This window comes from Trachymyrmex septentrionalis, unplaced genomic scaffold (assembly GCF_001594115.1).
Source record: "Trachymyrmex septentrionalis isolate Tsep2-gDNA-1 unplaced genomic scaffold, Tsep1.0 scaffold28, whole genome shotgun sequence".
In the NCBI taxonomy this organism is placed as follows: Eukaryota; Metazoa; Arthropoda; class Insecta; order Hymenoptera; family Formicidae; genus Trachymyrmex; species Trachymyrmex septentrionalis.
Window position 1 is genome coordinate 162,603 of NW_017305441.1, and position 14,634 is coordinate 177,236.

At 39.0% G+C, this 14,634-nt stretch overlaps 1 protein-coding gene across 1 annotated transcript; it reads right to left on the reverse strand.

Moving 5' to 3' along the window:
• Positions 1 to 5,783: 5,783 nt before the first annotated feature.
• On the reverse strand, positions 5,784 to 12,776 carry LOC108749246. Its single transcript, XM_018487814.1, has 3 exons — positions 10,842 to 12,776; positions 10,603 to 10,712; positions 5,784 to 5,936 (listed from the first exon to the last, which is right to left on the reverse strand). The coding sequence occupies exons 1-3, from the start codon at positions 12,526 to 12,528 to the stop codon at positions 5,784 to 5,786; spliced, it is 1,950 nt and encodes a 649-aa protein (XP_018343316.1). The 5' UTR covers positions 12,529 to 12,776.
• Positions 12,777 to 14,634: the final 1,858 nt, after the last annotated feature.

Below are 14,634 nucleotides of genomic sequence, written 5' to 3' on the forward strand. Positions count from 1 at the left end.
CGATGCAATACGCGAAGAATTAGATGCTCACGAGCAGAATCGTACGTGGGAGCTAACGTCTTTACCTGAAGGTCGTAGACCTATAGGACATAAATGGGTTTTTAAAATAAAAACTGCTTCATCTGGCGAAGTTTCGCGTTACAAAGCACGCCTATGTGCACAAGGTTTTTCACAAACAGCCGGTACGGATTATAACGAAGTTTTCTCACCTGTCGTACGATACGATTCTGTTCGAACGCTTCTATCAATTGCTGCAAGATATAATCTGCAAATTTATCAATTCGATATAAAAACCGCTTACCTAAACAGCGAACTCGACGACGAGATTTATATGCGAATTCCAGAAGGCTTAAATGTAGTCGACAATAATTTAGTCTGTAAGCTCAATAAAGCCCTGTACGGTTTGAAGCAATCCGGACGATGTTGGAACAAAAAATTCGACACTTTTTTAAAACAGTATAGTTTCGTCCAAAGTAGTGCTGATAGATGTGTCTATCTCGGGTCTATTGATAATGATAATGTATATCTAGCATTATATGTCGACGACGGTCTCCTGATGGCTTCCAAACTTTCAACTATAAACGAAGTTTTGAGTGTTCTTAAAGGTAGTTTCGACACTACCGCATGCAAAGCTGACTGCTTCGTCGGCATGCAGATCGAACAAGATCGGGAATCTAAGACAATCTTTATTCACCAGAGCAATTATATCGATAAAATTTTAAACAAGTTCGGTATGAATGATGCGAAAACACTTAGTGTACCTGCGGACCCTCATGTTTCGTTAACAAAAGCTTCCGACGACGACGAGACACACGACGTCCCATATCGCGAAGCTGTGGGTTCCTTATTATTCGTGTCAATGGTCTCAAGACCTGATATAACATTCGCGGTGGGCCTTGTCAGTCGTTACTTAGAAAAACATAACAACTCCCATTGGCAAGCTGTCAAACGCATTTTTCGATACCTGAAAGGTACTAATAGTCATGGTATAATGTATGCAGGCAGTGGGGACAATTTTAAGCTTGTTGGTTTTTCAGACTCCGATTATGCCGGTGACAAGGACACCAGGCGCTCTACAACAGGTTATTTATTCGAGTTAGGAAGCGGACCTATCGCGTGGTGCTCGAAGCGTCAGAGCACAGTTAGCCTCAGCACTACCGAAGCTGAATATATTGCGGCCAGCGAGGCAACACGAGAAGCAATTTGGTTGCGCAAAATGTTAAGCGATACCGGCCAACAATGTATCGGTCCTTCTATTTTGTACGTTGACAACCAGAGCGCGATAAGACTTACGAAAAATCAAGAATTTCATCGACGCACAAAACATATCGATGTTAGACACAATTTCATTAGAGAAAAATACGAAAATGGTGAAATAGACGTTATGTACGTACAAACGAGAGATCAAAAATCTGATATTTTGACAAAACCGATACCTCGTGATCATTTTGAGACATTGCGTGCAAAGATTAATGTAATCAACCCCACCTGTAAAACCCTTAAGTAGTGGGAGTGTTACGATTATAAATATGTATGTATACTTTTCGGCTTTTAGTTCAAGCACGTGGACGAGACGTGCCACCGCGTGTTATTTGTTTCGCGCATGCGCGTCGCCTTTCTGCCCGACGTGGCAACCGATGCCGGTCGCAGTTCACTGGCAGTTTTTCGTTTGTTCTACCGCCCGTCGCGAGTTCACGCGACGAATGCGTTCTTTTCTCATTGTACACGTTTGTTTCATATCTAAGTATAATAAAGTTTCTTTTCTCTCACTCACCACATGTTATTTCAATAATAACTCACAACAATTGTTATTGTTGTTGTTATTATTATCGTTATTGACATGAACGCATAAATAAGTACAGCAATAAATACTCATGTTTTTCTTGTTTTTATGATTTATGTCATACCATATAATGTCTACAAAATACGCGCGCGCACACGATTAGTTTAATTATTATTATTATTATTATTATTATTAACATAAATTATTATTATTATTAATATAATAAATCAATTAATGTTAATCAAAAGAAGAATTACAAACATATATAATATATGACTTACTTGTTCCTAATCATAATTTCCAATTTCTAATTTCATCAGAAATTGTAACAGTTTTCATTACAATATTTTCTTATCTATTTTATATTTTCTATCTTATTTATGCGTTTATGTAAATAACAAAAACGACAACAATAATGATGATAATAAATATTTCATAAATGTGTGTTTAATTATTTATAATACGAATATGTAATTTCATGAAATTTTATTACAATAAAAAAGTAATTAAAACTAATAACATTAAATTTATAAAGATATTGATATTTTCATTTATATATAATATTATAATACATTTTTCAAATTATTACAATAATTATTTTAAAAAATCGATTTCTTTGAAACTATGGGCGAATGACTGAAACGGTTTGATATATCGTTTTTTTTCCGCTTAAAAACAGCCTGTATAAAGCGCATCAAAATCCCTAACCCGTAACCTGAAAATCCGTAACCTGATATTCCCCTTGTATAATTATTAAAAGAAGATTAAGTAGAGCAGGCAGAGGGGAGTTAATAGACTCATTTTAGTTTCAAATTTTTACAGACGAAATTAAGAGACTTATTGAAAAAAATGAATTTTACATCAATTACTACATACATTTGACAACTAATAATATTTTAATAATAAGGGGAAACTGATAACTAATATGAAAAAAATGCATTTTTTGTGATGAGAAATTCAGATAAATGATATATTATAAGATCCGAAAGGGATAATTTTCCCTCACATTAATATAAATATATCCCTATCACATTTTGTATATTATTATTAGAATGTATATATTATTAGAATCATTTTTTGTATAATTTATTACTTCAAAATTAAGTATTTTAAGTTATGCAAAACTCTGAACGCGATTTTAAAATAATTATGAGATAAAATTCTTCTATTTTTTTATAAAATGTATATTGAATCTTACATGTTACTACTTTAACCGGTATTATATATAAAATTCAGTTACTACATATGGATAAGTTATAAGAGATTAGGCTAAAGTCAGTGCATTGAGATAAATAAGAATAATTAATAATCGTAAGATACGTCTTATAAAAAAGCGAGATCAATAAATCGTGACATGAGCTCTATATTAAAATTTTTGTTATTATTTCATTAATAACATGTATACAAATAAGTGTGAGAAGCAATAGAGTGGGCAGTGGGTATATGCAGAAAATGTTTCCAAGTTTCTGACAAAAGATGATCGATTTAAGAAGCAAAATTAATAATTGAAGAAAATAAAGGTGATATTACTTTATTTAACGTATAATAAATTTAGCTTTAATGTTTTTATAATTTTTTTGTTCTCATTTTGTCGCTTTGTTCATGTTATATTTTATTTTTCACAAAAACATGCAATTACATAAGAGATCCTTACGTTATAATAAAGATTAAATAAAAGATAATATATATATTTCAAAAGGCAGACATGAATTATATAACTCCTAGATATTATTTTTAACTGAATCTTGTGATCACACATGATATTATATTTTACTTTTCACGGTATTATTTGTGACCATAGTCTCGACTGACGGCACAACTTTGTCGCTTTTCTGTGATCGCAATTCGACAGCCAATTATTTTATTTTGACAAAAGTCGGTAGCTACTCTAAGTCAACAGCTATTCACTGAATTATCGCGAATTCTTTCTTGACTTAAGTTGGACACCAAGTACGAGTGAGCGTGTCGTTCTTTGTTACTCCTCTAAATTTTAAATAATTATTCTCAATATTTCTTTAATGCGATGGACAACAATCGACTGCTCAGCCCCGCTGACGGACAGCGGGAGTGGATGATTCGAACCGGGAATGAATCGGAAGGCAAGAAAACAAATAAGAACTACTTCCTTTTAATAGTAAGAAAATGATAAACATATATTTAATTAGTACTAAAGAGAACGATTACAAGCGTCTACTCAAGTACGCACGTATGTTCCCCGTAGTGAGAATAATTCGTCTCGGCGCGAATATGAGCTCATTATGATTGGACGTGATCGAGTCAGTACAAAAGAATACCAGCTATTTTATCCTGACTTGGCATCCTCCGTTTTCTCTGTAAAACAAGAGCGGCACTAAAAGGACGTAAGTAATAGGTGCAGGCAACAAGTTAAAAAGAGCGATATGACCTGCGCGCCTCCGCCATTGAGGAGTCATAGTCCGGAGTCTCTTCAATGATGTTCCTCTTCAGCGAGGGAGACTAAACAGATAGTCCCTCCATCTCTCGAATAAGATCCTAGGCTTAGAATGGATCCATCTCTCCGGATGATCTTCCTCCTGCGCGGGTATGCCCGTTTCAGGCGATCCGCCACAAACCTAAATCTCGCCAAGATGGCCGTAGCTTCGTGGGAGACGGTGCGATAGGCTTTTGTCACCCTGAGTGATAGTCGCCGCATAAGCTGCTCCATCGTATGACGCCTGCGCCGGTCCTCGTCCACAGTTTGCACTCAAATCGGTGCTCCATAAAGGACCACCAACATAGACTCGACGCTTGCCCTTCCACGGTCCACCGATAGCAGTAAGTCTGCCAATAGTGGCGGCCATCCTCCAAGCCGTAGGGAGGAGGAGGCGAAAGTGATCCCGGAAAGTCCACCTTGAATCCAGGACCTAGGTATTTTAAAGTAGACTTTATAGAGACTACCGTCCCTTTTATCCGAAGGAATGCTTCATGGAAAGATGGCTACCTTTGTCTTGCCGAACGACAAGCCACCCCTAGTCCCGCACTAGAGCCTCCTTAAACGAGGGGCCCGTTGTCACAATAAGGGTGTCGTCGGCGTAGCATATAGTGGAGCAGCTCACCGGAAACCCCAGACGTAAAATGGAGTTATCCTATGTTCCAGGGTCGATTTTAAGACCGAACCCTGCGGAACGCCGCAAGTCATGGGTGACCTCGTAAAGGAATTATCGCGATTAACATAACATAGCGACCTATTGGACAGGTATCATCCAACACTCGCCTAAGATACCTCGAAACTTCCTTAGATTCTAGGGCTGAACGGGCTTACCGGCCAGGGAGTTGAAGGCATTGGCGATGTCCAACACACCCCTCCATCGTGCACGCCCATATCCACCCACTCTCTCAGACGCCAAATTGTCTATCGTCGAATGGCCAATTCGAAAATCAAACTGGTTGTCAAAATCCTCTCGAAAAGTTTGCCCATCTCACTCAACAGACAAATAGGCCCAAGGAGGAAACAAGATTGACTTATTCGGCTTTTTGAGGAGAACCAGCCTCGCGACCTTTCAGGAAGGGAAGCGGCCCTTTTCAAGAAAAATAATAAAGGTGCGCGCTAACATGTCGGCGAGTAAGTGCGCCGTTCCCCTGATGACTCGCCTAATTATTACGTTCAGGCGCACTCCCAGATGGGACTCTGGCCCAGGCCTCCAGAACCTCCGCGCTAGAAACTGCCAAATTTTCCTCCCAGACGGAAATGCACTTACTCCCATCGGCTGGCAGCTGGGAAAAAAAGATCCGCATTATCTCCCTTACAGTACCCGTAGGAAGAATCTCCACTAATGAAAAGATGCCTCCCGACAGCCTGCTTATCACTCTATAGAGCATGCCCCACGGTCGGACTCTAGAGTTTCGAGAAGCTTCCTTCAAAGACGCGATTTAAATTGCTTTATAGCCCTTCTCAGATCCCTCCTTGCCTCGCGAAGTTCCGCCCACAACTCACGCTCGTTCGGGAGAAAGGAATTGCCTACGCGTGCGTCTACGGCAGCCATTACATCGCCCATATGGCCAGGTCGGAGACCACCCTGAGCGTCCTATCTATCATCTTAACATGGCTATCCACAGAGCCACCCATAGGAGAAGGAGTGCCTTTAATGAAGCACCAACCTCTAGAAAATCCTCGTTTAATTTCCCCACTGCCCACCTAGGAAAGCATCCCCTAGGCCGTCTTAGTAATGAGACCTGTCATCAACGTTCCAATCTCTATAAATATATCTATGATCGAATGACGATACTTCTCGGTGCCACCTGCTATACGGACGCACTTAGCAGCATTCGAAGTGGCCCAGGACACATCCATACAGAACTCGTCCATCCTGCGCTAGTAGGACGGGACAATATTGGTCCAATATTGTGCCTCAATAGATTAATCGGATAGATCGGAAAATTTTTAGATATTTAAGAAAAACCGTTCTTTTCGTGTATCCTCCGAATACTGAACTTTCTCATCACGTCAAGATGTACTCGTAAAAGGAAATCATCTGAAAAATGTAATATACAGCGATTTTCTATATTACTATGCAATTATCGGTTGATTTTTAGAAATGAATATCAAGCGCACGTTTATGACCACATTGCGGAATAAATTCAGAGCAGATAAAAGGGCCGAATCTCTTATTACAATTTCAATAAGACATTATTAGAGTTAATGGAATGAGCTAGAGATTAATCAAAAAGGGAAATATTTTTTTTATTAATGATAAATAGTTTCAAAGTTACACTCAATTTTTTATTATATCACAAAATATGCACGAAAAAAAAATTAATTAAATTATTTAATTACGCAAATTATATTAATTATAAAAGTAGGATGTGTATGAATTACGTTATCTGCATGAGAGTATTTATTAACGTTGCTTTTTTATGACTCATGTGACATTTGAAGTATAATCGAGAGTTATACGCAAGTATGAGAGAAATTTTACGTTAAACAAAAATAATTGTTGTTCATAATTATCGCAAAATAGTAATAAAAATTCTGGTTTACATCTGGTTTGATTTCAAATGACTGACCTATACGAAATATCTGTTCCGTGATATACGATTGTCATCTCAATCTTTTTATAAATAATTAAAAATTAATGTGCAAGTAATCATATATTGAGCATTCATAAAGTACAACGTTTCGTATTATATTTGGCATTCTTCGCAATAGATTGTATTAAAGACCATTGGCAATTTATTTCTAGAGATTGTTGTTTACCGGAGGAGGAATTCATCAAAGCGGTTCAGTTTGTTTTAGATTCTACTTTCTTTGTTTTTGATATTGTTATATATAGGCAGAATTATGGAACTTCTATGGGCTCTCTGTTATCTCTCATCATCGCGGATCTAGTTGTGTGAAAGCTGGAGGTTAGAGCTTTGTCTTTGATTCGGTTTCCGTTACTCTTTTATTATAGGTTTGTTGACGACATATTATTGGCGTCTTCGGTTAGTTCCATTTTTGATATCTTTAATATTCAGCATCCTAGGCTTCAGTTGACTATGAAGGTAAGGGGAGATAGATTGAATTTTTTGGATGTTACAGTGATTAGGGATAATGAGTTGATAGAGTTCAATTGGTTCATCCAAATCACAAGCCGACTTTTTCGGGTAGATATTTGAATTTTTGATCACAGCATCCGATTTCTCCGTTAAAATAGGTACAATCGCGGAATTAGTTGATAGATAGTTTTGCTTTCGTATCCTAAATTTTATCTTGATAATTTGTGTTTCATTATTAAAGTATTGTTAGAGAATGATTATCCATTAAACTTTATATTTGAGAATGTTACGTCCTATAGACGTTACGATTCTTTTCTTTCGAAAGATTTGACTCCACGTCGCGACTACGGGCGGCGTCTATGAAATTCGAGTGGAGCGCGCTGATAACGGTCTAATGGATCTAAAAAGAGAGACCGAGCGGGCTCCGCGAAACTCGTAAAACGCCAATCAACCAGGAAGGAATAACAATTTTAATGCAAGCTCGAAAAAGTGACAAGATTGCGTAAATGTATTGAAGTCACGCGATAACAAAATTCAAGTTTATCGTCGGAATGACAATTTCATCTTAGGAAAACAGGAGCTACGTCGCGTTTAAAAAATCGTAAAACGCATAGATAACTTTCCACAGTAACGTTATCTAAAGTCGGACTAATCAAGGTTGCCTTGCATGTAAACTTACTTGTGGACGATAACCACCTGTTTACCTAACCACATTTTCCGCGAGAATAACAAATTCATCTGGAGCAATCTTGGCTTTTAGAGAAAAACATAAATCATTTCTTCTAGAAATCCCCTTAACGATGCACTTTAGATCAACAATGACAGGATGCTATAAAAATCATAAATCTCGCGAGACATTGCAACTATTGCATCTTAGATAAAGGGCACTACGCCCATTTTTTCGGGGTATAAATAGAATTCCCGCGGAAGCACAGTTTGTCAGTCCGAGTACTCAGAATAGTCAGCATAGTCGATCCGCGTCAGTTGCAAGAGGGTCAGTCAGTGTACTCAGAATAGTCAGCATAGTCAATCCGCGTCAGTTGCAAGAAAGTCAATCCGCGTCGCGCCAATTTACCTTTTCCGACTTTATTGGTCGCGCATCTCAATACCTGTCATACGCCTTGTGTCATCCAGCCATCAATCACTGGACCACCTTTTGGGGTTCTTTGCTTGGACAACGGGCCTGCTAGTCGAGTAACGTCAATCCTGGATCCCGTGGATCAAAAAGTAAGTCGTTTGTTATTCCTTCCGAGCGTATACCCGCCCTCCCCGTAACATACACTCACACACACAACTTGCGAAAGATAATGATGTTTTTACTTATCTTCACATCATTACTTACTATAATGTAAATCTAGTAATATCTGTAAGCATAATTTATATAAATGTAAATTAATTGTAATTGAAAATCGCTGGCTTTCCATCCTTTTTTGTTACCCCTCGCTTCATTCCTCCCTCTAATTCCTAAAATCGCACGAGGTTCAGTCCCGGGTCAAAAGGATTAAGTTTCTTGACCCAAAAAGTAGGATCGACATTGGCATTATCCCTCAGTAACAGGTGTCATAGCGTCCTTTCGGGACGTTGGCCCGCATTCCGGGATCGAAAAGGTGCGTACAACTCACAGGTGTTCGCCTCTCTGCGTATATCTGTGAGATTGAGTCTAGCCGTCCTTCCACACCCTTTCCATTTCCCTTTCTTATCTCATTAACCTCATTTTAAGGATTTCGACGTAACAAGAATAATAACAATCATTTGAAAAAAATTATTATGGCTAGTAATAGTAAAAGTTTTGTTAATGATAATAATGTTAAAGTATAGCCTTCGTGGTTCACTGTTCCTCTCGTTCGTAATATTACTGAAAAGTTTAGCAGATTGAATAGCAAGCGTATGAGAGTATCGTTTTATAATATAATTAATACTAATAAATTGCAAGAATTTATTAAGGTGCATAAGGATCCTTTGCCACGTGTGACAAGAAGTCGAATTTTATTTATAAGATCTCGTGTAAGAATTGCGATGCAAGTTATGTAGAACAGACGTGAAGACGAAAGAACCTAACTTCCGTTGCGCGGAATAACTCGTCGGACAAAATAATCGGGCCGGGAAGGAAAGAGGTTCGTTACGGAGAGAAGAGGCGCTTACAAATAACGCATAGAACTGTGTAGTAAAGTGAAACAAAAATACTCTTATTATTATTATTATTATTAGACGTTAGGAACTCGAAAGCTCATTGCCGCAAATACCAAATCCCGCCACTGTTCCCGTCCCTGAGCCAGATCCCTCCATTTGTGACCCTCGTACCCCATTTCGTTAAGGTCCATTCTAATATTATCTTCCCATCTACGTCTTGGTCTACCCAATGGTCTTTTCCCATCCGGTTTACCAATTAGTACTTTATATGCAATTCGATTCTCATCCATACGCGCCGCGTGACCTGCCCATCTTAATCGACGCGATTTTATGACATTAATAATATCCGGACTATTATATAATTGATGTAATTCTGCGTTGTGTAATTTTCTCCATTCGCCCGTTTCCTCATCGCGTTTTGCCCCGATGATTTTTCGAAGTACTTTATTTTCGAAAGCCCTAAATCTTTTCTCGTCTTGTAATGTAAGTGACCACGCTTCGCTGCCATAAAGGACTACCCCGGAAATAATCGTTCTGTAAATTCTAATTTTTAAGCGCCTAGACACTATCCGCGAACCGAGTAGTTTCTTAACCGAATAGAAGCACGCATTCCCCAAATTAATTCTTCTCTTGAGCTCTTCTCTTATTTCATTAGTTTGGTTTAAAATCGATCCTAAATACTTAAAATTGCTAACCCGTTCAAAAATTTTATCACAGACGACCAGGTTTCCGTTATTATGAATATTCTGGATTCTATCAGTGACCATATATTTAGTTTTTTCAACGTTTATTTGCAGCCCCAGTTCTTTCGTTTTATCTAATAGAATTTTAGCGTTATTTATTAGTGTTTCTTTATTATCTCCCAACAAAGCAATATCGTCCGCATATGTTAATATTTGTGTTGTACCGTTCAACTGCAAACCATCATTACTCTTCTGCATTTCTTTAATAGCATATTCCAATACTAGATTAAACAGAAGAGGTGACAATGCATCCCCCTGCTTTAATCCGCTATGAATATTAAAAGTTTCCGACATTTGATTACCTATTCTTACTCTACCTCTGGTATCTTTTAAACAAACTTGGACTAAGTTAGCCAATTTTTTGGGTATCCCCCACCGAGTTAAAATTTCATACATTTTCTCCCGTTTTATCGAATCATACGCTTTTTTAAAATCAATGTAAAGTTGATGTACCGATTGGTCGAATTCCCATTTTTTCTCCAAGATTTGCCGAATAGTAAAGATTTGGTCCGCAGTCGATCTATTTCTCCTAAAGCCGCATTGATGATCTCCAATTATCTCATCTGCATATGGTACAAGCCTCATTAATAAAATATTCGACAGAATTTTATAGCATGTAGGTAAAAGTGAGATACCCCGGTAATTATTACAACTCATTTTGTCCCCCTTTTTGAAAATCGGGATTATAATTGAATCTTTCCATTGTTCCGGCAATGCTTCTTTATTCCATATTAAGATAATTAATTTCTGAATTTCTTCTATCAATCTACTTCCCCCCCATTTAATCAGTTCCGCCGGAATCAAGTCATTACCCGGTGCTTTGTGATTTTTTAATTTTTTAATCGCGCTTTCTACTTCTGAAATTGTCGGTTCGTTAATCCTAGGTTCAGCCGTGTGATACTCAAAATTCTCTATTTCCCGGTCGTTTTCAGATTCGACATTCAATAACCGATCAAAATAATTTTTCCATGTGTTTAAAACTGCCGTTGTATCCGTAACTAAATTATCGTTCTCATCTTTCACCATTTCCGTCCTAGCTTGGAATCCCTTTCTAAAATTATTTATCCCCATGTACGTGCCTCGTACGTTACTGCTTTTACAATTTTCATCTATTTCTTCAATTTTACGTTTTAAGTATTGACGCTTCTTAATTTTAAACATATTATGAGCCTCTTGCCTAATCTTAAGAAACTGATCCCGAGTTTCCTTCGTATTTTGAGCCAACCACGTGATGCGCGCTTCGTTTCGTACTTTAACAATTTTTACGCATTCTTCGTCAAACCACGGCTTGTTTTTGTTCCTTTTACAAAAACCAACCGTGGCCTCCGCCGATTTTACTATCGCGTCTCGTACGTTTTCCCAGTGTTTATCAACCGTGTTATCATCCGATTCATCTATTTCCTTTGAAGCCGCGAGTCTATTCGTTACTTCGACCGCGTATTTTATTCCGTTTTCTCCCTCGATCAAACCTTGTACATTTAGACGTTTAGTTCCAAACAACTGCCCGTTAGTTTTGTTTAGCGAAAGACGTTCCCTGATTTTGGCAATTACAAAGAGGTGATCCGAGTCGCAATCCGCCCCCCTATAAGACCTGACATCGAGTACGTTCGTGTGACGCCGTTTATCTGCAAGAACGTGATCAATTTGGTTACGCGTGCCTCCATCCGGGGAAATCCAAGTTTGTTTATGGATATTTTTGTGTTTAAAATACGTGCTTTTGACGATAAGATTTTTGCCGGTCGCAAAGTTAATTACCCTCACTCCGTTATCGTTACTTTCCTCGTGCAAACTTTCGAGCCCGATCGTTGGTCTAAAAATGTCCTCTTTACCGATTTTCGCGTTAAAATCTCCCACGACTATTTTCATGTAATCGTTCGGTAATTGATCCACGAGGTGTTCGAGTTCTTCGTAGAACCCGTCTTTAATTTCGCCATCTTTATCTTCCGTCGGCGCGTGTACGTTGATTATCGCGATCTTGTACCATCGGCCCTGCACAACGAGCAATCCTAATCTTTCGTTTATAAATTTAATGTCTTTTACCGCGGATAAGATTTTCCTATTAATCATAAAACCGATGCCAAGACTATGGATCTCCGACCCTCCATAGTGAAGCGTGTACGAACCCGCATTAAGCGAACCCTCCCCGGCCCATCTTGTTTCTTGCAACGCGACAACTTCTACCCCGTACCTTTCGACCTCCCCGACCATCGATTGAAACGCCCCAGGTCTGTAAAGACTTCGGACGTTCCACGTACCCACTTTGAAGTCTCTCCCGCGTTTTGACTTTATACGACATGAGTTCCCCGAGGTAGTCCCCACCCGGAGATCCGAACGGGGGACTAGTTTACCTCCGGAAAATTTTACCCCAGAAGAATCCATGGCGAGTTTTGGTTGTTTCAAGATAAAGTCGTTTCACGGTGTGAGCCTATCAAACCCACGCCCAACCCCCAAACAGGAGGACCATTCCAATCGGCTGTCCGCGACTGCTTATTCAATTTATTCGCAGCTAGCCTCTATCCTCAACCGAGATAGCGAGGCTTTTCCTCTATCCGCAACCCGAGGACGCGCTGTGTCGTGGTGATTGGGACCCACCCACCCCGGGGATCACTACTGCAACTAGTTTTCCTTCCCCGAGACTAGCGGTTGTTATGCTAACACAGATAAAACTCTTACAACACAATATAATAGCTCTAAACACAATATAATAATAAAATAAAATAAATAATATAATAAATATAATAATGATAACGCGTGTTGCACTCGGTATTTCGAGCACACGAGATCGGGCGCTGGTGCGCCCTGGTGTCGCGGTGCGGTAACGTGAAACGGATACTAACACGGATGCACCGATCGCGGCGCGGCAGCGCAAAGCGCGCGTCGCAAATTTCGAATGTGCCTATGTCACACCTGAGCGTATGCGTGAGCGCGGTCGAGAACCTCCGGCAGAGGCGAAGAAAACTTTATCCCCTGTCTTGCTGCTGATCGCGTATATAAGATTTTGGGTGGTGCCTTTTGATTATCGGGAACGTCCAATGGGAGCAGAGAACTTCTTACTCGTTCATCGCGTCTACTCGACGGACACAGAGAGTCGGCTTCCAAAGGTGCTGAAAACGCCCAGTGAAGGCGAAGTCCGCTTCATTCCCTCAACGCGGTGTCAGCCGGAATCTCGCGGTAGGAAGCTGCTTGTAGCGGATTAGGATTGCAAGTCGGTAGGATCTGGTCGTTGGATAGAAATTGGAGCAAAAAGCCTCTCTGTAAAAATCCGCGGTCTTTTATATGACCGATTTTTGATAGTGCCGCGAATTCGGCGAAGCTCGATTCGGTTCATACATTCTCGCCGAGCAGTACCTCCACATGCATGACGGTACGGAAATCTGTCGCGGGTAACGCTCGGCAGCGTTCGGTCGTTCTCGCGGAACGTCGGCTGGTACCTGCGAAACTATACGTTTACGGTTTTTAAAAATGTTCGGACGCACCGCGCTCGCATCGCTGCATGTAATACAGCAGCATCCGGTTGAAGTTTGGCTGGGAACGATGCGGTTTCTCGGAGCGCATCGTTACAGATGTATAGACAACTAAGGTCAAGAATCATGGAGCATAAGAACCACATCTGATAGAACACCTCTACTCGTGATGTCATAACGGAGCATTGATTGCAAGAAGGACATGATTTTGATTGGAACAACGTTACTGGACGAGGAGCCTCACTACAGAAAGAAATTGATTTTGGAGATGATATTCAGGAGACAGACACAGATTAAACTTGCAGACGGATATAGAGGTACTTCCCAAGACTTCTCTCCCAATCATAGACAAGCTATAAAGGAGTTGTTGTCACGTCTAGTCAGTTAGTGTTGTTCGTACGCAATATGAGTCTTTTTGACGTGATTTATGATTATGTATATGTTTTAACTTTTATTTTCGTGGAATTGATTAGCATTTTAATGTTAAGTTTTCCATTTGTAATCTTGAATAATATTAGCTAAAACTAAAAGTAACTTACTGTGTCTGATACTGACTGGCCAAAATATCAAGAATCGGTTTTTGAATAATTCATAGTAATGATTGCGATATAGTTTGTGATCAGGGTGAGCGTCTATTTTCGAGATAATTAATTATAACCTTAAATTTTTTTTGATAAATTAGTCTTTTATATTCTCTATTTCGATATTTCTATTATTTCCTTATTTTCGTTCATTTTTCTTTTTCTTTTTCTTTCACTCTTTTTGGGTTTAATTTTGGCATTTAAATTCTTGAGGTAGGGAAACTTACCATGACAAGATAATTTTTATTCATGTTAGTTTGTGTTGTTTCTGAGGAGGGCTCAAAAGTGAACCAAAACATGTAAGCGTGTTTTAATGAATAAAGAAGTTTCACACTTCATAGATATATTATTTACGCGACATCTTCTGCTCTTGACTCCTACTACCCGTATCCTTTCCAGAGTTTTATATATACATATATATATATATATATATATATATA